This window comes from Dama dama, chromosome 18, assembly GCF_033118175.1.
Source record: "Dama dama isolate Ldn47 chromosome 18, ASM3311817v1, whole genome shotgun sequence".
Taxonomy (NCBI): domain Eukaryota; kingdom Metazoa; phylum Chordata; class Mammalia; order Artiodactyla; family Cervidae; genus Dama; species Dama dama.
The window spans coordinates 7,916,059-7,939,284 of record NC_083698.1 but is presented as its reverse complement, the minus strand read 5'-3'; the positions used below and the strand labels follow the sequence as shown (position 1 = coordinate 7,939,284).

Here is a 23,226-nt window from a genome sequence, read left to right as displayed (position 1 = left end):
ATTGAGAATTTTACCACTAGGTATAACGCTTTTTTGTAGCTATCTATAATCAAGTTAAGGACATTTTCTTGAATTTCTAGTTTTCCTAGAGTTTTGGCCACGAACGGGGATGGAATTTTGACTAATTCTTTTTCTGCATCCAGTAGGGTGACCTCATGGAACCACCAGCTTGTACTGTACATGAACAAGACGACCGTTTGTTTCTAAGACAAGCTATTTTTGCCGCTTTGGAAGTAGCCAACTAATATGCTACATAATATACTTTCATTGCTGTTCAAAAGACACAGGCGTATTGTGAAGGGCTGGGGGCAAGATGAGGCCAGATGGAGACTATTGCATTTACCAGGTGGAACATAATGGTGACTTGGACAAGCACAGTAGAGAATCGTGGATCAAGTGAAAATCTATTTTAGAATAGAATTCCCTGGTGTTCCAGTGGTTAAGAATCTACCTGCTGACGCAGGAGACAGAGGTTCTTCCGATCTCTGATCCAAGAAGATTCCACATGCTGGGAAAGATTGAGGGCAGGAGGAGAAGGTGACGACAGAGGATGAGACGGTTGGATGGCATCACCGACTCAATGGACATGAGTTTGGGTGGACTCCGGGAGTTGGTGATGGATAGTATTTTTAAAATACTGTCAAGGTTGGTCATAACTTTCCTTCCAAGGAGTAAGCATCTTTTAATTTCATGGCTGCAGTCACCATCTGCAGTGATTTTGGAGCCCAAAAAATAAAGTCATCCACTGTTTCCACTGTCTCCCCATCTATTTGCCATGAAGTGATGGGACCAGATGCCATGATCTTAGTTTTCTGAATGTTGAGCTTTAAGCCAACTTTTTCACTCTCCTCTTTCACTTTCATCAAGAGGCTCTTTAGTTCTTCTTCACTTTCTGCCATAAGGGTGGTGTCATCTGCATATCTGAGGTTATTGATATTTCTCCCGGCAATCCTGATTCCAGCTTGTGGTTCTTCCAGCCCAGCGTTTCTCATGATGTACTCTGCATAGAAGTTAAATAAGCAGGGTGACAATATACAGCCTTGACGTACTCCTTTTTCTATTTGGAACCAGTCTGTGGTTCCATGTCCAGTTCGAACTGTTGCTTCCTGACCTGCAAACAGGTTTCTCAAGAGGCAGGTCAAGTGGTCTGGTATTCCCATCTCTTTCAGAATGTTCCACAGTTTGTGATCCACACAGTCAAAGGTTTTGGCATAGTCAATTAAGCAGAAATAGATGTTTTTCTGGAACTCTCTTGCTTTTTTGATGATCCAGTGAATGCGGGCAATTTGATCTCTGGTTCTTCTGACTTTTCTAAAACCAGCTTGAACATCGGGGAGTTCACGGTTCATGTATTGCTGAAGCCTGGCTTGGAGAATTTTGAGGATTACTTTACTAGCCTGTGAGATGAGTGAAATTGTGCAGTAGTTTGAGCATTCTTTGGCATTGCCTTTCTTTGGGATTGGAATGAAAACTGACCTTTTCCAGTCCTGTGGACACTGCTGAGTTTTCTAAATTTGCTGATATATTGAGTGCAGCACTTTCATAGCATCATCTTTTAGGATTTGAAATAGCTCAACTGGAATTCCATCACCTGCACTAGCTTTGTTCGTAGTGATGCTTCCTAAGGCCTTTACGTATCATAGTGATCTGCTTTCTTGTTTTTCTCCCTGGTCAGACTATGAGTTTCTCAAAGGTGGCACAATATCTTATTTATTTTTACATCCTCGTTTCTAATACAGTATCTTTCATAAAACTGATATTGAATAAATGCTGGTGAATTAGTCCATGAATTCTTAGTTTTTGCTGTTGTTCAGTCGCTAAGTGGTGTGTGACCCTGAGTTTTAGTCAAAGGCAAGTCATACTATCAGCTATACAAAAAATTGCTATGGGATTAAAATACTTATCTACACTTCACACTGATCAAAATAGTTAACTAAATAACTAAAGGAAATCAGAAGACAAGGATAAGTGTTTTAATGAAGGCACTATATTTAAAACTATTGAGGCATAAAGGAACCCTTTATGACATTAATGTTAAAAATGTATAAGAGATACTATACAGCGAAATTAAGTACAGTGGAGAAAACTCAGAATTTGTACGGATACCATGAAGATCATCTAGTCTTGTGGTTCTCATACTGTGTTCCTTGGAATTATACAATTTCTTGGAGGAACATCAGGAGTATTGTGGGGACAAAGCAAAGAGGTCAAGCGTGTGGGACTTGGGATTTCAGGATAACAGGTGAATTGGTTGCTCAGTCGTGTCCGACTCTCTGCAACCCTATGGACTGTAACCTGCTAGGCTCCTCTGTCCATGAAATTCTCCAGGCAAGTATACGGAGTGGGTTGCCATTTTCTTCTCCAGAGCACCTTCAGGGCTTGAACCCATGTCTCTTGCATTGCAGGCAGTTTTCGGTATTATAGGCGATTCTTTACCACTGAGCCACCAAGGAATAGATTTTAATTCAAAAAAGAAACTATTTTGTTAAAAAAAATTTTTTGGCAAGTTATGGTTACTCTAGCCTACAGATGAAGAAACTGTACTTCAGCATGCCAAAATTCAAATTATGACACAGAAACTGGATATTCCAACAGCCAGTCCAGAGATTATGAGCTTTCATTCCAGAATTCATCTAAGAATACAACTAACACACTTTTATATTTACTATCTATTGCCTGGTAGGGTCATAAGTTTCATAAATTTATTATTGATGGTTGTATTGCTTATACTGGGCTTAAACACAGTAAAGTGCAATAAGAAAGAGCTTTGAAGACAAAAACTGGGTTTAAGCTCTGCTGGCTACAGTTATAGTAAAGATTTATGCGTGAGTTATTTTAACAGACACAGTACAGACCATTCAGGTCAACAAACTCTGTTGCTCAAACTACTAGGAGGTGAATACACAAATTCCTGTAACATATCCTAATTTCCCCCTGAGGTTTCAGTGCAATTAATTAAATACTAATCATAAGTAAAGGACAAAGCGATAGGATAAAAAAAAAAAATTTTTTTTATATTTACATTTGAAAAAGGTACTGCCTTTTCCAAGAAAGGAAAAAACATAAAGCACGGTACAACTGAAGGTACCTTCAAGTTATGCTTTCATTATCACTGTATTATTTCCTCCAGCAGGTTCTGTGGATAAAATCCCTTCATTTGCTTTCTTCTTTCTTTTCTGACTGATATTTTTTTAATCTTATCTGAAAAGACAGGCTGGTATTATCAAAGCTGTGTATCCTGAGAGTGAATAGCAGGAATGCATTTCCTTTTTTCATTATTTTTGGTAGAACACACAGACCTTAGGGGTAAGCTCTCAGCGCCAATACATCTTCAAATTCTTACTAGGCTCCCTTAAGGGGAAAACAAGGTAATTAATCTGTCATCCTAGACAGTGTACTGCTCCTTCACAATATTTAAAAGCCTATTTCAATAAGGATAAAATGCTCTCATAAATAGATGAACCAGAACAAAAGAAAAGGAAACATCTCTAACCAAAAGCTGCTGAAGAGTACAAAGGGAAGTACTGAATTTTTGGAAATTCGAAGACTAAAAACCAAAACTAATCACAACAGTATTTTTGCCTGCTAATTTGTACTTGCTATTTCTGCATTTAATTACACATTTCTGAAAACTAATCTGCCATAGGACTACCTTGCTGCCATAAAGTTTATTCCAGTGAAGACAAAATACGAGTAAAAAGATTTAGAGATGCCGTGGCTCTTAAAATGCATAATCCTCTTAGTTAATACGTTGATGTCTTCGTAGCGTTTCCTGAAGCTCTGAGAAGCATCCTAAATCATACCCGTTACAAGCTACTCTTTTGAAGTTGTCACTAAATGTGCAGTTTCTCATTTGACTATCTCCTTTTTGAGGGGGTTGGGAAAAGCCTCTTAAAAATGAGTTCTTACCTTTGTTTTGTTTTGTTTTTTTCTACTTTCTAAAGCTCATCCTAAATACTGTTATAGGCAGCCCTGAAGCGTAAAAGATTATCAAAGAGCAGGTCTGGGGTATGTTGGAGGAAAAAAGTCAGGGTATCCTTCTTTATTGCTGGAGCAACATCTTAATGAACTACTCACACCAGTGGGTTTCCCTGATGGCTCAGTTGGTAAAGAATCTGCCTACAATGTAGGATACCCGGGCTCCATCCCTGGGTTGGGAAGATCTCCTGGAGAAGGGAATGGCAACCCAGATTTCTTGCCTGGAGAATTCCATGGACAGAGGAGCCTAGAAGGCTATAGTCCATGGGGTCACAGAGTCATACACAACTGAGCGACTAACATACACACATCACAGTGGGAATCTCAGCGTCTTTTTCTGTACCTGCAGGGGTAGCCACATCCTTCCAAGACCTTCCTGGATCCCATGCTAGTGCTATAAACACAAGGCTTGGCTTGTCAGGCCCAGCTGACATCAGTGGAAACAATCTGGAATAAGTGTGCACACCAGCACAGCTGCTTTGGACGCAGCGATGAGAAAGAACAGTCAAATATCGAGCAGAGAAATGGAAGGAGCCTCCAGTCAACACAGCTGTAGTTCTTCTGACTTTAATATAGGGTTCTGAACACTAAGTTCAAATTATCGGCTAGATTCCCGGCATTTGTCAGACTCCGCTCTTGGGCTGCAGGCCCACCAGCGGATGCTAAGTCAAAAGGCAAGAGGAAACGAGCGTTCTGTCGTGGTTCATTCAGCTCCCTAACTTTCTGAGCAAAGAAATAGCAAGCAGTTGGCTTACTTAAAAATCACAGCTTACTTCTTGAAGTCTTTTCATAAATAAAATCATCACTTTGGAAACTCAAAGACAAAGAAACTCCTATCAGTAGAGAGAATGAAACCATTTCATCCTATGCCTGAGTCATGACTGGTTCTCAAATTGGTGTTAAAGAAATGCCACAGTGGTAGCTGAGGGAACTTCCCTGGTGGTTCAGTAACTAGAACTAAGTACCTAAGACTCCAAGCTCCCAATGCAGGGGGCCCAGATTTCATCCCTGATCAGGGAACTAGACCCCACAGGCCACAGCTAGAGATTCTGGGTGCTGCAACTAAGACTTGGTGCAACCAAATAAATAAAAATAAACGTTAGAAACAAAGTGGAGGCTGAGACAATTATTTGCTAGTAAGTAACCATTCAATATCTGTAAGTCAGGAAGGGTGGGATGGGGCGTGGGAGGGAGGCTCAGGAGGGAGGGGACATATACACACTCACGGCTGATTCATGTTGTACAACAGAGACCAGCACCGCAGCGTAAAGCAATTATCCTCCAATCAAAAACTCAAACAATCGGTAAATCAGAAATACTTATGTTTTAGCAAATAGACCACTCTCTACCTCACAACTCAAAGGTAAAGTGTTCATTAATTCTATTAACGTCATAGCATTTTGTGTGATAGACAACATGCTGTAGAATCTACCTTTTTTTTTTAGTAATGTTGACACAGGTTCGTTCAAATGAATGAATGCTCCCCTTATATCTAACTCACATCAACTTAAACACACACAGGAAGACGAATGATCACCAGCAATGTCCCCTAAGCATACCCCCTACTCTCAAAGTACCAAGTAATGCCTACTATCCTGCCAGCCAAACTGCTTCAGGACCTGATATTGGCTTATCTTTGCATCTCCTTGCTCCACTTAGCACAGTTTCCATTAAACTGCCATGAAATAAATATTTTTATTGCCTAACTGTCTAACCCCTTCCACAGTGACTCCCTAGAAGGAAAAAAAAAAAGGTATAATTCCTAGAATTACTATTGAATCTTAGTATTGACTCAAAAGAGGAGAACAGATTTTTGAGAATAGTATTCTGTTTTGATTCATCTATGGCATCTTTTCTTTTTTCTTTCAATAGACTTTATTTTATGGAGCAGTTTCAGATTCACAGTAAAACTGAGCGGAAGGTACAAAGATTTCCATACAATAGCACCTTATGATTTGCAAAAATTGAGCTTAATATTTGGAAGGATGAAGAAAACATTGTATTACATTTGTTTAAATTTTTTTTCACCAGATAGAAGGTTATAATTTCAGTAAAGTTAACTTTACATCCAATTTGACACCATAGTATATCAGGAAGATCACAATTATAAGAAGAGTCACTGTATATATCACTTGATTATGTCTAAAAATGACTTTATAAGAAAAAAATTAATAAGGAATTAGCAATCAAATTTACTTCCCTTATGGTTTTAGCTTCCTGATTTCCTCAGAGTGGCACTCCTAGTGCAAAGTACTAAAGAGACAACTCAGTGAAACTTTTGTCAAACTTCTTCAAAATAGAAATTTACTGAAGCCCACTTCTGGATATATAATAGGCACTCACAAGTGCTGAATGAATTGAATCACATCCCAAGAGTCAATAATCAGATTGAAAAGCTCATACATCACTCATCTGTGTGAGAGACAAACAGTATTTCATTTTATTGGAAATAAGATGGGATCCAAAAATGAGCCTAACATTACTCTTGGAAAAAGGTTTTAACAACACCTCTCAGCTATTTACTTTTCACTTGGCAAACATGAAACATTTTTAATACTGGATTTTACTGAGAGCAAATTGATGGTAATTTGTTCTACTGAGCTTCAATAAAATGAGCTCTGTATTTGAATGTTAAATGTTATCTGCTGTGAGTGATTTACATATTATTAGAACAAGGAACTGCAAAAGAAGGAACTAAAGGAAAATATGAACTCATATTTATTTTAAAACAAACAAATGAAGGAAGGAAAATGGTCTTTAATTTTTAAAGTGGTTCTTAATGTCATCACTGCAGAGTTCCCCCAAAAGATGCATTTTAAAAAGAACACAGCAAAGTTTTAAAAATGCAACAATTCTCTCATCATGAGTTTACTTCTGTAGCATTAGGGAGCACACTAATGCATAGTTTGTACAAAGTACTCCTTTCTTCCCCACCCCTACTCCCAAATCCTAAACTCTATCAGGGGAATAAGAGCAAAAACAACCACAAGACAAGGCTGAAACTGAAGAGACAGCAGAGAGGTTTAGGTAAAGAAACCAAGCAGTTCAAAAGAAGGAGAGGTAATTGTAATTGGGAAACCAGAGAAACATTCATTAGGGGGAACATTTCTAATATTTAGAAGAATGGGTTAGATTAGACACTGGAGATGGGAGGAGTTCCCGATGGGAGTAAAGGCATAGAACTCTGAGAACATAGGAGGCACTTCTGCACCAGTTCTCACCTCTTCACGAAGGACTGGCCGAGGTGAAAGGCAAAGGATGAGACTATCATTTGCTCTGACCATGGAGAATAATACCCTCCCAAGCAGAAACTCAAGTTGGGTGACGATTTTAATATGTAGAGTTATTCAAAACTAACAAAAGTCTGAGTATTGGACACGATACTGAGGAAAAAATTCATTGAATGGTACATTTAAAATAGTTCTCAAGAAAATATGGTAATATATACAATGAAATATTATTCAGTCATAAAATAGAATGAAATCTTGTCATTTGTGACAACATGGATGTACATTGGGGGCATTATACTAAGTTAAATAAGTCAGACAGAGAAAGACGGATAATGTATGATCTCTACTATATGTGAAAATCTAAAAAGCAAAACAAACAACAAACCAAGCTCATAGACACAGAGAACAGACTGGTGGTTATCAGAAATGTAGGAGGGGAGAGGGGTAGTTAGTGGCGGACAGGTGGGTAAAATGAGTGGAGTGGTCTCCAACTGTGCAAACTTTTAGTTATACAATAGATAAACTAGGGATATAAAATTATTAAGTGGATAAAAACTACGATACACGCTCATCAACACTTTTCCAGTACAACTAAACTCACAGATAAAGGGATTTTTAGGAAGAATTTTAAAAATGCAATCTCGTCTACACATTACCTGGTAAATGTACGCCTGTCATTTTTGAAAGAGGTAAGTGAAAGAACAAATTCAGCTCCAAGGTCATATTTGTTATCCTGATTTAGAATAAAACTGTTCTCTAGGAGACATGCTCCAATGACTTAGGTAGGTTATTTTATATGATAAATTTTAATCAAACAGCAAAAGCTTTCTTTCAAGATATAAAATAATGAGGCAATTTACAAAAGAATGTTTTGAGGGTGCTTTTTTGCCTTGTAGGGGTAGAGCAAGAGATGATACAAGGTCAGGTTTTAAATAAACTCATGCCTCACAAAAAGATGAATAGCCTGGACAGATTTAGCCTTCTGGGTAAAGTACTCTGAGGCCTAAGAAGAGGTAGGTTGCAGAATGAGGGAGGGAACCAAAATGTTAATCAAGTAATCGGGCCAGAGAAGAAGTTACAGCATCTGGGAGATGATGATTACAGATCTCTGCTTGTTTGTGTATACAATCCTAATAACAGTTATGTAATACTATGAATACAAAGTCATGTGAAAGAACCCCCCAAATATACTCATTTTTAGGCATGCCCCTTGAGAAACATATCAAAAGTAAGACACACAGGACACGGTCTGACTGATGAATAAAATTTCTATATTCTGGACAGGAAAGCCGTATTACCTATGCTTTTAGGTTGCCACATCAGGCCAGAAAAGTTAAAACATGCATAATTTGAAAGTACGACATGCATCTTTTTAAAGAAGGAATTTCTTAACCAGGAGGACTCATCAGCTAGGGTCTGCCTGTTTGTCTGAATACACAAAGTCCCAGCCCCGGCAACTCTGATTCTGAAGGTCCTCTGCTACCTGCTGAGTCGCTTCAGCCGTGTCCGACTCTCTGCAACCCCAGGGACTGTAGCCCGCCAGGCTCCCCTGTCCATGGGATCCTCCAGGCAAGAATACTGGAGTGGGTTGCCATTTCCTCCTCCAAGGGATCTTCCCGGCCCAGGGACTGAACCTGCGTCTCGTATGTCTCCTGCATTGGCAGGTGGGTTCCTTACCACTAGCACCACCTGGGAAACCCTGAGTGGGGCCTAAGAATGTATATTCAAGAAATGATTCCCAACATGGCGACCTTGCTGTGATATTATGGAGACATGAAACCAATGCCAGCATTTGCCTACCCCAGATTACTCATGATATGAGAAAAAATAAATTTTTATACTGTTTAAAAATAAAAAAAATAAATAAAATTGAAAACAGAAAAGATTCCGAAGTCAACCTCATGTACACTCCTGGTTATGAATCAGAGCAAAACAACCAAATAAACAGCTACAAGACACAAGAGTATTGTGGCGGAAGAGGATTTAGTCTCAGTTCGGGCACTCATTGAATATGTCTTCTTAGGCAAGTTCATATAATCCCTGAAGGAAGTCTTTCAGCTATAAATCAATGAGAAAAGCACCTACTCTTTCTTGGTCATGGGATCAAAGGAGATGTACTAGTTATCTACCGCTGTGGGACAAGCTACTTCAGAACTTCGCGCCTTTGAGTAACAAACCCTTATGATCTTACACTTTCTGTTGGTAGGAATCCAAGTGTACTTTTGTTAGGTAGGTAGGCAGACAAGAGGAGGTCCCCACCTCGTCCTGGACAGGGCTATCTCCCGCCGCCCCCACACTGGTAATCAGAACACACCCAGAGATCCTCCCTTTCTGTTCCCAAGGACCACTAAGTTTCCAGCCTCATCAGGACCAAACAAGATAAAACAACGAGAACGACACCACCAGCACAGGTTGGCACAGATACACAAAGGTCTAAAAAGATCTTTGGGAAACAGGTTCACTATGCTGTATTTGTAACAAATTAGCATTGAGGTTTTCGCCTCCCCCACCCCCACCCATCTTGCGGGGTTTGCGTGTGTGCTCGTGTGTAAGAGCTTGTGCACGAGGAGAAAAGAGACATAACCTGAAGCTGTCACTCACCCTGTCAGGCAGACGTCAGGACACAGAGGGGGCTTGTCACCAACCAGACCCCACTGTGGTTCCACTTCTAGTCTCCAGACTGCTCCCTCCTCCTTCTGCCTCTCTGGAGCCCACTTTTGTTTGCCTAATAAAACTCTGGCTACTTACTATGTCTCTTGGCTGAATTCTTTCCTTCGGGGACAAGGATTGAGAAAACTGCCATTGTGGTGGTAATACTTTTAACTGGGTGCCTCTGAGCCTCTCAAAAGGTCGCAATTAAAGTGTTAACTGGGGCTTCTCTGGTGGCCCAGTGGCTAGGACCTCACACTCCCAATGCAGGGGCCCGGGTCTGCTCCCTAATCAAGGAACTGGATCCCCCATGCTGCAGCTAAGACACAGTGAAGCCAAACAAATTAATAAACATCTAAAAAATAAAGTGTTAATTATGGCTGTGGTCTCACATATAAAGGGCTTCCCAAGTGACGCAAGTGGTAAAGAATTGGACTGCCAAGACAGGAGATGCAAGAGACATAGGTTTGATCCCTGGATTAGGGAGATGCCCGAGAAGAAGGAAATGAGGACCCAATCCAGTATTCTTGCTTGTAAAATCTCATGGGCAGAGGAAGATTCCTAGGTTACAGTCCATGAGGTCCCAGAGTCAGAGACAACGGAGCGACTGAGAATAGCATCACGAGCATCTCGCATATGAAGAGTTCACCCAGCAGAGGATTCACTTCCAAGCCCACTCACATCACTGTCGCCCAGCCTCAGGGCTTCACTGGCTGCCAGCTGGAAACATCAGCTCCTTGACACCAGGGTCTCTCCAACTTACAGCATGGCAGCTGGCTTCCCCCAGAGTGAGCCAGGGAGACAGGAAGAGAGAGGGAGCAAGAAGGAGGGAGCAGATTCTGTAACTCAGTTGCGGAAGTAATATCCCATTCTCTTTTGTCACAGTCTCTCCATTGGAAGCAAGTCTCTAGGTCCAGTCCACACTCAAGCGGAGGGGATTACAAAAGGGCATAAATATCCCATTCTCTTTTGTCACAGTCTGTCCACTGGAAGCAAGTCTCTAGGTCCAGTCCAGACTCAAGTGGAGGGGATTACATAAGGGCATAAATACCAGGAGGTGTGGGTCGCTGGGCGCCATATTAGATGATATGCGCCACACCACAAGAGATGACATGTGATAATCTGAGCAATGAAAGATTTATATGGAAACATGTTTCAAATGGAAAAAAAAAAATAAGGCATAATTTGAGTTACAGAAATCTACTTTATGGCTAACATTCTGAGAATTTGCTAAGAAGTGTCACCACCTTCTAACTCACCTCATATGTATCACCCTATGGCAGTATATCACGATTTTTTTTTCCAGGCTGACACATCTGTGAACTTGTTAGTCAAAAAAGGAAGAAAAGGAGGATGAGCAAATAAGGGACCTCATGACCCATCAAGTAACACTCTGTGACAATTTGCACTTTCGTATTATCATGAGAAGCAGTATGGTAATGGCCATAAGGAGTACGGGAAAAAATAACAATTTTAGAAACTTGATAAAAACTGCTTCCCAGATTGTTTTTTCCCTACAAAGCTGTTTTATCAGCTCAAAATGGCAATACACCCTAATGGGAATGTACACACGCAATGCAACAGTTTTAAAACATGGCCCCAGGATTCTTGACACTCTTTTCCATCTAGAACTGGAGTCTATGTCCCCTTGCCTCTGCCATAAGATTTGTGATGGCTTTGACTGAGAGACTCTCTATAAGACTTCTGAAGCTAAGAGAAACTAAGAAGTTTCTATCTGGTCCTCAGGAAATTCACTCTTGGGATGCAACCACCATCCCATGAGTGAGTGAGTAAAAGTCACTCAGTCGTGTCTGATTCTCTGTGACCCCATGGACTGTAGCCGCCAGGCTCCTCTGTCCATGGAGTTCTCCAGGCAAGAATACTGGAGTGGGCAGCTGTTCCCTTCTCCAGGGGATCTTCACAACCCAGGGATTGCACCCAGGTCTCCCACATTGCAGGCAGACTCTTTACTATCTGAGCCACCAGGGAAGCCCAGTGAGAAGCTCAAACTAGCCCACATAGAGAAAAACCCACACAGGGCCTCAAGAACCAATGTGAGAGAGATTTGGCTAGTCCTCAACTGCTCCAGCTTCTGATTGCTTCTGCTCCAGCCATCACTGGTCTACAACCATAAATATGTCACCACATGAGAGCTCCCCCTCCCAAGTCCAGAACTGCCTGGCCCACCCCTTACTGAATTCTTGACCCTGAAAGGATGACAGCTAATTGTAAAATATGACTGTTGTTGATTTAGCCCACTGTTTTGAGGTAGTTACATAACAAGAGATAACTGTAACAGCCAGTAAGTAATCCCACACTGACAATAAAGTCACGTATAAAGAAAATGGTAATATCAAAGGGAGTATATGAGATTAAAATATTCTCAAAACATTTAAGACTGTTAGACAACAGATGTGAACCACTGCTTCCAGGAAGGTCTTTGTGAAAACTATTACAATTGGGAAACATTAACAGTGAAGTTGGCTATGCCTAAAAGTAACCTTATGATAATAGGAAAGTAAATGGTCACAAATCATAAAAATTGGAAATAGAGCATTTTTATTCCTATGATATGTCTCAGATCAACTGATTAACAAATGTGGTCAGCCATGACCTCCTTCTCTTGTCATATCAGAAAACATAATACCATTTAGTGTTAGCAGCTTTGCAAATATTATCCATTTCCCTCAACATTTACCCCCACAGATGTGTACCGCTATCAGTCACACACTGCCCCTTTCATTGAGAATCATACAGATCATGTTATCTTCAGCTTCCTTTTTTCCTCCTCTACCACATTTATTTACATCTTTCTCTCCTTTCCGTTTCTTCTTTCTTATCTTCTGGAAAATCTTTTCATCCCCATTTTGAAGACACTGTCTTTTCCACCCATCCACTCTTGCCTACCAATACCCTGATCCATCAAATATGCTTCCTTATATCTTTGGTGTCCCTTCTTGTCCCTCACTATTATGAAAATCTTTATGACACATTATAAAATTTGTCTTGATTTCAAAAATACCCTTAAGGTGACCTCTAATCCTCTTCATTCAGACAATTCTCCAAGACGTTGTCTATACTCAATATTTCCCTTTTTTTTTTTTTTTTTTTGCTGCACACTTAACTCTTTAAATCCATTGTAACCTGACTTCAAATATCCAACACTATCGGGAGTATTCCTTAAAAGGTACCACCAGTGGTCTTTTCTCAGCACTGCACCCTTCTCCACTGACTTCACTGTTGTATTCGGCACAGTTGATAGAGCTTTTCTTTCTGAAATTTTTCTACTTTTTTTTTTGGCTGCACCATGTGGCTTTTGGGAACTTAAGCTTCCTGAACAGGGACTGAATCTGTGCCTTCAGCAGGCAGTGAGGGCTTGGAGTCCAACCAGTGGATCACCAGGGAATTCCTGAAATTCTTCTACTTTTGACTTTTTTTTTTTTTAAAGTGTTCACTGGCTTTCTTTGATTTGTATGTATTCCTTCTCTGTTCTCTCCTCTAAATCATTATCTACTCTCCAAATATCCCAACAGAAACATTCCTCATCTTCTTCTCTTTATACCAACATTTCTGATGAACTAAATCAGGAAACCCAAATCTCTTGCTCCACCATAATTCTGACTTGAAACATGCACACAGGTGTACTTCAAACTCTCTTATTGATTTGCTCAATCTGACGTCTGAATATCAATCTGCAGTAATTTAATGCATCACACAAAGCAAGGACTTCTCATGTAAGAAAATGCTTTCTACATAGGAGGTCAAAGTCACAAGAATACTAGGAGTCACCTTGAGGCACTGGGAAGAACGATCCTTAATTCAACAGATTCAGGTTTGAGAACTCTGATTTTAAACACCAACTTGCTATTCTATGCACCTAAATGCTCTGATCCCTGGTACCTGTATGTCTTAAGCCTTAACTAACTTCACTCAACAAGTATCACCACCCTTCTGAGAGAGACCTCCCAGGAATGCCATATGTAAAGTGGCATCTCTCATGCAACACTCAGGAGACACATTATATATTAATTTGCTCATTGTCTATTTTCCCTCACAGGAATATAGGTTTCCTGAGACCACACACTTTGGTGCAATGCTGTCTTCCCAGAATGTGGAAGAGTATTTAGCCCACTGTGGAAAATTCTGAAGGAGATGGGAATACCAGACTACCTGACCTGCCTCTTGAGAAACCTGTATGCAGGTCAGGAAGCAGCAGTTAGAACTGGACATGGAACAACAGACTGGTTCCAAATAGGAAAAGGAATACATCAAGGCTGTATACTGTCACCCTGCTTATTTAACTTATATGCAGAGTACATCACCAGAAATGCTGGGCTGGGGTTGCAAAGAGTCGGACACGACTGAACTGAACTGAACTGAACTGAGGGGCTTCCCTGGTGGCTCAGACTATAAAGAATCCACCTGCAATGTGGAAGAACTGGGTTTGATCCCTGGGTTGGGAAGATCCCCTGGAGGAGGGCCTACTCCAATGTTCTTGCCTGGAGTATCCCCATGGACAGAGGAGCCTGATGGGCTCACAAAGAGTTGGACATGACTGAGCAGCTAACCCAACAACAACAAATCACATAATAAATATTTGTTGAAACACAAATAACAACTACAGAGTGAATGATTTAACAAAAAAAGTTCTCATCTCCATGTATAGAAAGTTTGTAACATTATAAAGTAAATGTTAAGAACCCTCAAGGTAAAACAATATGTTTTTTACCACATGAGCCAATTCATATGTTTGGGTAACAGCCATCTAATCAAAGTTTCTTTGCAAAAAGTAATGTGATTAGCTATTCTACAGTGGGACATCCCACTATCTTTCTTTTTTCTCAACAGAAATGAGCTTACTGAAGTTTGCTACCAAACTTTCTATTCGCTTACTAGCACAGAACTTTCTTTCTTAGAACATCTACCTAAGGTCTGCATGTGGGAGTCGCTCAATTTTTATTTCTCCAACATCTTTGTTTTCTCCCCATCATTTTTCTTCCACATGGACTTTCCTTTTTCATAGAACTCTTGACCTGGGAGGAACTTAAGATATTGTTAGTCCAAGGGTTTCTAATCCTCCTTTCAGCAGCGAGACCTATTTCACAAGCAAAATCTTAATGAAACAGAGTCCTCAGTGGAGGTGCTGGAACCTGCTCCCCTGCTCCCCTTCATTCCAACATCCATGAGACACTGAGGAGAGCCGTGAGTTTCCTGTGAAAACCACGGACAGCGCTGTGCTGTGCTAAATCATGTGTGACTCTTTGCGACCCCCTGGACTGTAGCCCGCCAGGCTCCTCTGTCCATGGGGTTGTCTAGGCAAGAACACTGGAGTGGGTTGCCATTGCCTCCTCCAGGGGGCCTTCCTGATCCAGTGATCTAACCCACATCTTCTTGTATCTCCTGCACTGACAGGCAGATTCTTTACCACTGTGCCAGCTGGGAAGCCCTGTGGATAGTCTGCTATGCTTTCTTAATTAAACTCAGATGCATTTTCCATGTCAACTCTCCCATTTCTCCAACAGGAGACTTAGCTCATCCTCTGGGTTAAAAGCATTTACTGCAAAAATATAGTATGTGTGTGACATACCATAAAGGCAGTGAGAAGGCCATGCTGAGGGAACACAGAAAGGAACGGCACTGGTCTCGTAATTTCTCACCCAGCAGATAAAGATAAACACACCTGAGTAGATCTATAATTTCCCTCAAGGGAGTGATTTTTTTTTTTTTTTTTCCTTTTTTTATCCTCACTTCGTTGCTGCCTGCCTCACCTTGACTTTTGTGTCATTGTCCCAGCTCTCTCCTGGTTTGGTTCCCCACCCCCACTCCACCCCAAAAAACCATAAGCAACCCGAGGTCTAGGTGGAGCCTTTCGCCTTCTCCTTCAGCTTCTCATTATTCAAGAACTAGCACGCTTTAGGACCTAGCACTGTCTGGTTCTGGTGGGTGATCCCTTGATCCTCACTTATCTCCCAAGTCCGTTCGTAAGAGATGTGTGCTAGATGTCTCCATCGAGGACACCTGCTATCACCTGCTATCATCTGAAGTCCACTGTTTGGACCTCTCTTCTCCTCCCTCTGACGGCCCTCCTTTCCACTGCCCCCATTATCTTCCATGACTTCATGACTCATTTAGTTCCACCAGCTTGACACTCTGGAGTCATCCTTGCCTCCTTTTTCTCTTCCGAATCATTATGGATCACCACGGTTTTGTGACAACATCCTTTGATCTGACTTTCTAGAAGTTCTTCCAATGGAGCCCAGCTAACAGTATGCTTGAGGTGAGCAGAGACCATGTCTGCTGGTTTCCCACTGCCTGTAGGCACAGCACGGGGCACAGAATAGACGCCTGACAATTCTTGTTGAAAGAATGAGTGAATGGAATGAAGATATGTGAGGTTTGCAGCTGCTGCTGAGTCACTCAGTCGTGTCCGACCCTGCACGACCCCATAGACGGCAGCCCACCAGGCTCCCCGTCCCTGGGATTCTCCAGGCAAGAACACTGGAGTGGGTTGCCATTTCCTTCTCCAATGTGTGAAAGTGAAAAGTGAAAGTGAAGTCGCTCAGTCATGTCCGACTCGTAGCGACCCCATGGACTGCAGCCTACCAGGCTACTCCGTCCATGGGATTTTCCAGACAAGAGTACTGGAGTGGGGTGCCATTGCCTTCTCCAATGTGAGGTTTACTATAGCATAGAAACCTCAAGTAAATTACCCAGTGATAGTGCAATGTGTGGGCACATTAATATTACAGCATAATTAAAATAATATTTTCAAGCATATATTAATGGCATGGAAATTGCTCCCTGTTTAACGTGAAAATAAAGAGAAGCTGAACACAAAAACCATAAATTTATTATTAATCCAGTTGTGAAAATCTAGAAAATACAAAAATATTCACCACTGGTTATCTCTAAATGGAGGTTTTTACTTATTTTCATACTGCTTTAAAATTTTTTCTAACTGTTTTATTTTTAAAAAACTTAATGCTCTAAAGAAAATTTACCACCACGGAAATAACTATGCCTTTTGATGGAAGGCTTGAAAGAAACACGCACAAATTAGAAGAGGCATTTATTCCCGGGTGGGCTGTATTATAACCCATTTTCCTGACTTGGATTTTCTAAGTGAAAGTGTGAGTCACTTAGTCATGTCTGACTCTTTGTGACCCCATGGACTGTAGCCCTCCAGGCTCCTCATGGAATTCTCCAGGCAAGAATATTGGAATAGGTAACCATTCCTTTCTCCAGGGGATCTTCCCAACCCAGGGACCGAACCCGCATCTCCTGCATTGCAAGTGGGTCCTTTACCATCTGAGCCAAAAGCATTGCTTAATATTTTTCGTATTCTTCACTCCACGATACATTGCTTAGTTCTCTCTTCTGTCAGCCTACAGTTGAATTTATCATGATATCATATTAATTTTGCTGAAATGTCATTTTAACCTTTATTATTCTTTTGTTAAACATTGTACTGTCTCCTTATTACTTAAAAATAAAATAATATTAGAAGTCCTCAATCATTCAGGGTCCAAATTTCAAGGTCCAATGTCACGTTCCAGGCATGTAAGACAGACACCTACTGTACCTACCCCACTCCTGGACTCCCCATCTCCCTTACTCCACTTCAAACCTTATCCTTTCTTAAATGCTTAATGAAAATGTTCTTAGCAATTTTATCGGAACACCCACAGCCCTTATGCATAATCCTGTAATATCATGCATTTTTAGAATTAAAAAAGGTTAGAGCAGCAAGACATTATTAAAATCATTTGGCTCAACTTCTCCCTTTACAGACGCAGAAACTACAATCCAATTAGAAAAGATGGCTTATTCAGGAATTCAACATTGAACTCTTAAGAGTTCAGTATTTTAAGGAATACAGGGCCTACAATTACTGGATCTCCCATCTGCTGAGCAATTGCTTAGCAATTTTTCATGACTCCATTCCCAAGGGTATGTCTAGCCTGCCTATCTTGATCGTCCTCATTTATTCCAGGGCAGATAGCATGGCAGATAGATTCCTTTCCATCTCCATTGTACCCAGTGCTGCAGAGTGAGTGCCGAAGAAATACAGCGGAAATCACCCCAAGCAACCCAGCGATGGAAGTGAAGATACAAATCTGTGACAGCAATATTCCATCTAACAATGTGGCTGCTACATCCAGCTGGCTGGTAACGACCATCAGAGGAGGTGGTGGAGACTTTCTTCTATATACTATATGGCTGTTCTAGCCAATCATGAAACCTCAGGGTCATGGTTGAGACAGCACTGATGCATATACACCACCGTGTGAAAACTAGGTCGCTAGTGGGAAGCTGCTATGTAACATGGGGAGCTTAGCCCGGTGCTCTGTGATGACCCAAAAGGTGGGATGAGGGGTGCTGGGAGGGGGGCTCAAGAGGAAGGGGATGTATGTATACTCACGGCTGATTTACACTGTTGTACAGCCGAAACCAACACAATATTTAAAGCCATTATCCTCCAATTAAAAATGAATTAAAAGAAAAAAAAAGATCCTGGAAAGAGAGTCAGGGTAAGAAAACAGGGACTGGAAATGGGTCCACAGACGGCATCTCTGCAGCCAGTTCACTGCAAAACACATAAGCTCAAGGAAGGATTTGACTCAAAAGCCAGGATGAGAAGTAGATGTCAAAGTTGCAAGTGGCTCTTTTCACACACACACAGACACACACACACTTTTAAATTCTGAACGACATATACGAGGAAGAGAAACATTTAACAAGGGTACCAATCAGATAATGTACAATGTGTTAACAAATAACTGGTGGACGAAATGCCATTGCAAGCCAGAAGACCCAGGAGACAGGGAAAGGTGAACCTCTGGAGTTAATCAACATTCAAAAGCAAGGAGAACTAGGACATGCCCTCAAGACACAATCACGCCAGCTTCTTCGTCCTGGCTGTGGTACTCCGGGGTCATGAGCCACACAAACCCAGAAGCATCTGCCAAGATCTCAAACCGCTGAGCAAGCACTCTCTGCCATTTGCCCAGCTGTTGTGAGATGACAGAAGAATGTTCCCAGGGTTTCATCAAGTAGATTTCTCTTTCAATTCAGAACAATATGATTAGAATACAAAATTTCTTGTTAGTTATGATTTTTGTCACTCTGAGTGTATATTTACTGGGTGTAGACATCTACTGCTTATTTTTGCAACTGACAAAGGCAAATAGAAAACATCATGGCACATTAAAAAATGAGTAATGTTGAAGAAATAAAATAAATCACTCTTTTCCTCTAACAGCAGAGTCACTGCTAGAGAAGTAGGTATCCATTCACCTGGCGATTCAAAATGTCTTCAATATAATTTATCAAAACTCCATTCCTTTCCTTCCCTTCTCGTATATGAGCATCACAATTTCAAGGGAAATGATTTAATGGTGAAATCTCAGGTTGTAGACTAGCCAGCTCACCTTACATATATCAACATGATTGTTATATGTGGAAGTGAATGCACTGGACTTGTTAAAAAATGTGAACTGCTCCTTCCCATTAAAGGAAGAAAAAAGAAAAACATCAGAAAAAAGAAAACCTTCAAAAGAAAAATATAAAGGCTCCAGTGACTGATCTTGGTTGCTTTTCACATAAAGAGTCACTGTGTGGGAGTTAATTATATTAGTGATGGTGGGTAACAAGCTATTAATTTTGTGCTTCAAAGTTATTAAACACCTTTCTATATACAGTTCACAGGCAAATGAATGGACTTAATCTCTGTACTAAAACGCAAAACAAACCAAACAATCCCACGTTTCATGACTTTTCAGAGTTCATTACCTCCTTGACAATGCTTTCCCAGAGGCCAGATATGCTGCTTTAGAAATGTCTCTGGCAGTTCACATGGGAAGCCTGTGAATGTGGATTTAATCACATTTAAGTCATTCCTCAGACATGAAAGGTCACCAAGGAAAAGCATTTTTTCCTAGTGATTCAACTATACTGGTTTAGTAAAATTTCTTCTTCCAATGATCCCACAACTCCTGAGACAGTCTGCTAGTTTAATATGCCACATGGCTAACATGTGCAAATTTAAACAAGTCAGTGGAGGAAATAAAATATTTAAGATGATAACATTTACTGTCAAGAGAAGTTTGTAGATTTCTTTTTTTTTTTTTTTGGTCATGTCTAATTCTTTAGGGTAAAACTTAACATTATTTAATTCTAAAGTAGCAATTTTATATAGATGAGGATCTTGATCTAATTACCAAAGGACATTTTACTTGTAAAAATCATTACACATGTAAAAAAAAATTACAGTAAATGAAGGCATTATTACCATAAATCATGATACGTATCTGCATTTAAGGGTCTCTGTGCTCTAATAAGAGCAAACAATAGTTTGGTTTATCAATGTTTCCACACAAAATTTACAATGATTCATTTGATTTATTAAAAGTCTCACCATTCAAAGGTATCTGAATATCCATAAAATTAGGAAATAATTGCCATAAAATCAAGAAATAATCACAAAATCTCCATATAAGAAACCATTCAACAAGACAGTACCTACTGGAAATGCTTACATTATAAAAATAATATTGAAAATTATAACTCTGACTAAGCTGTATCAATAAACTACGCTTTCATGAAGCAAAATTTTTGGTACTATTGTTATAGTGCTAATAAGTAAGTGGCTTCAGTCGTGTCCAAGTCTTTGAGACCCCGTGGACTGTAACCCATCAGGCTCCTCTGTGCATGGAATTTCCCAGGCAAGGATACTGGGGTGGGCTGCCATTTCCTTCTCCAGGGGATCTTCCTGATCCAGGGATCGAACCCAGGTCTCCTGCACTGGCAGGCGGGTTCTTTACCACTAGCACCACTGGGTATAGAATATACCTCATCTTACCCATGGGAAAAACTAAGGTTCAGTGAGCTAAGTTCCTTGCCCAAAGTGAGAGAGTAGGTGACAAATCCCGGTCATCTGGCTACAGAACACATTTTTATTTTGTGCAGACTAAAAAAAATTAAATTTTAGAATAGTTTTAGATTTATACAAAACTGTGGACAGCAGTGCAGAGGGTTCCTGTGTGTGCCTCTCCAGTCTCCCCGACTGCTGAAACCTGACGTCACACGCAACACCCACCACACCCGAGGGGCACACCCCGCAACGCTGACACGAGCTACACCGCACACCTCACGTGCCTTGCACTGCTTTCTCCCTGACGGATTCCAGGCAGGACACCACATGACACTCTGTTCTCACGTCTCCCTGGCCTCTTTCACCTGCGACAGTGTCTCAGACTTTCTGTTTTTTCATGACCTTGACAGTTTTAAGAAGTACTAATCAGGGCAGGGGTGTTCAGGATGGGGGACACATGCACCCCGGTTGCTGATTCATGTCAATCTACGGCAAAAACCACCACAATACCGTAAAGTAATTAGCCTCCAATTAAAAATTTAAAAAAAGAAGAAGAAGCACTAGTCAGGTATTTCGTAGAATGTCCCTCCATTTGGGTTTGTGTGATGTCTTTTCCTGGTTAGAGTGGAGTTATAATTTTGGGAGGAAGATCACAGAAGCCAAGCGCCATCCTCAGTATACTGATACAAAGGGTGTATACACACTATCAGTGCGACTTCCCCTTGATGATCTTAACTTTGAAGACCAGGATGGGGTACTAGTTGCCTGGCTTCTCCATTCTAAAGTTACCATCCTCCCTTTCTCTCTTTTCATGCTCTGCTTTTTGGAAAAAAGTTAAGTGGGTGGAAGTGGGAGGGGGTCAAGACACACTAACAGGGTGTGGAGCAGGTGGTGTGGAGCAGGGGATATCTAAATAAATTATTCGGCCTTCTCCTATCAAAGCTTTCATTTTCAGCGCACTCTTCTATATTGCCGCTGACATTCTACCTTTTCTTAGTGTTTTGGCATATTATTCATGTGCAGTAGTTTAAAGACACAATTCTTCACTAATTTCCTGCTTTTGCAAAGGTCCCAAAAAATATGTAAGAATTAAATGTGACAATCAACAAATCTGAAATTATTTCCCACTATCATTGTAGGATTTGTCACTAAGGAATGCATTCAGAGCCAACATTCCTCAGAAGCATTCTGTAAAGAACTTACCAGAAATATTCGTTCAAGTTGATCTTGAATGTCTTTCATTCCTGGAAAAGCAGCAACTCCCTGGATCATCTCAACAAAGATGCAGCCAACTCCCCTAAAGAGAGAAGAAAGAACTGTTACAAAAACTTCAATATATTCCACTTAGAAAACTAAATCTGCAATTAGAACATCTACTCCTACAAAGAGAAAGAGCAAATAAATAACATTCTCAACAAGTATAAAGGGCTGTACCACACGCACCTAGACCCCACAACTTTTCTTTCCCTTCTCTGTCTACTGCCCAGAAAGGGTTCCAAATAGATACAGCTGTACCAGGCTCAAAGAATCTGCCTGCAATGTGGGAGACCAGGGTTCAATCCTTGGGTCGGGAAGATCCCCTGGAGAAGGGAATGGCTACTCACTCCAGTATTCTTGCCTGGAGAATCCCATGGACGGGGAGCCTGGTGGGCTATAGTCCACGGGGTCACAAACAGTCTGACATGACTGAGTGATTAACACTTTCACTTTTCACTGTTTCATACCAGGCTCAGAAAATGGTGGAAACCAACTAAATATAAATCTCACGGACTCACCTTCACTCAGGATACAATCAAGAAACTCCTTAGCCTGATATAGAAAGCCTCCATAGTCTTGTTCTACCATGCTTTTCCAACTCGATTTCACAAATTCATAATGTGTTGTCCTCTCCAACTTTCCAGGGCTCTCTTTGCATCAAAATCATCTGGGGAACTTTTAAAACAATGCAAATGATCTGAACACAAACTCCAGAGACCTGGTTTCAATCAGTTGGAGGTCAGGCATTTAGGTGATTTAGGGCAACTACAGTGAGGATCTGTGAACTTTGAACTGTGGTGCTGGAGAAGACTCTTGAGAGCCCCTTGGACTGCAAGGAGAGCCAACCAGTCCATCCTAAAGGAGATCAGTCCCAGGTGTTCACTGGAAGGACTGATGCTGAAGCTGAAACTCCAATACTTTGGCCACCTGATGCAAAGAGCTGACTCATTGGAAAAGACCCTGATGCTGGGAAAGATTTAGGGCAGGAGGAGAAGAGGACAACAGAGGATGAGATGGTTGGATGGCATCACTGACTTGACGGGCATCAGTTTAAGCAAGCTCCAGGAGTTGGTGATGGATAGGGAAGCCTGGAGTGCTGCAGTTCATGGGATCACAAAGAGTTGGACTTGAAGTGAACCGAACAGTAAGGATCTCTGAGTCAGACTGATCCCCCCACGGGCCAAGCATAAACCTACACAACTTGGCCCGAATTGCTCCACTTCCTAGAACTCCTTTTTT

The 23,226-nt window shown here is 41.0% G+C and overlaps 1 protein-coding gene across 5 annotated transcripts in view; it reads right to left on the bottom strand.

Annotated features, from left to right (window-relative positions):
* Window positions 1–23,226, bottom strand: part of CDK14 (cyclin dependent kinase 14) — a 738,271-nt gene that overhangs the window by 225,148 nt on the left and 489,897 nt on the right. For all 5 annotated transcript variants that reach the window (XM_061164852.1, XM_061164854.1, XM_061164850.1 and 2 more), the window contains one exon: window positions 21,934–22,027. In XM_061164852.1, coding sequence (XP_061020835.1) covers window positions 21,934–22,027 — 94 coding nt within the window. The remainder of the gene's footprint in view (window positions 1–21,933; window positions 22,028–23,226) is intronic.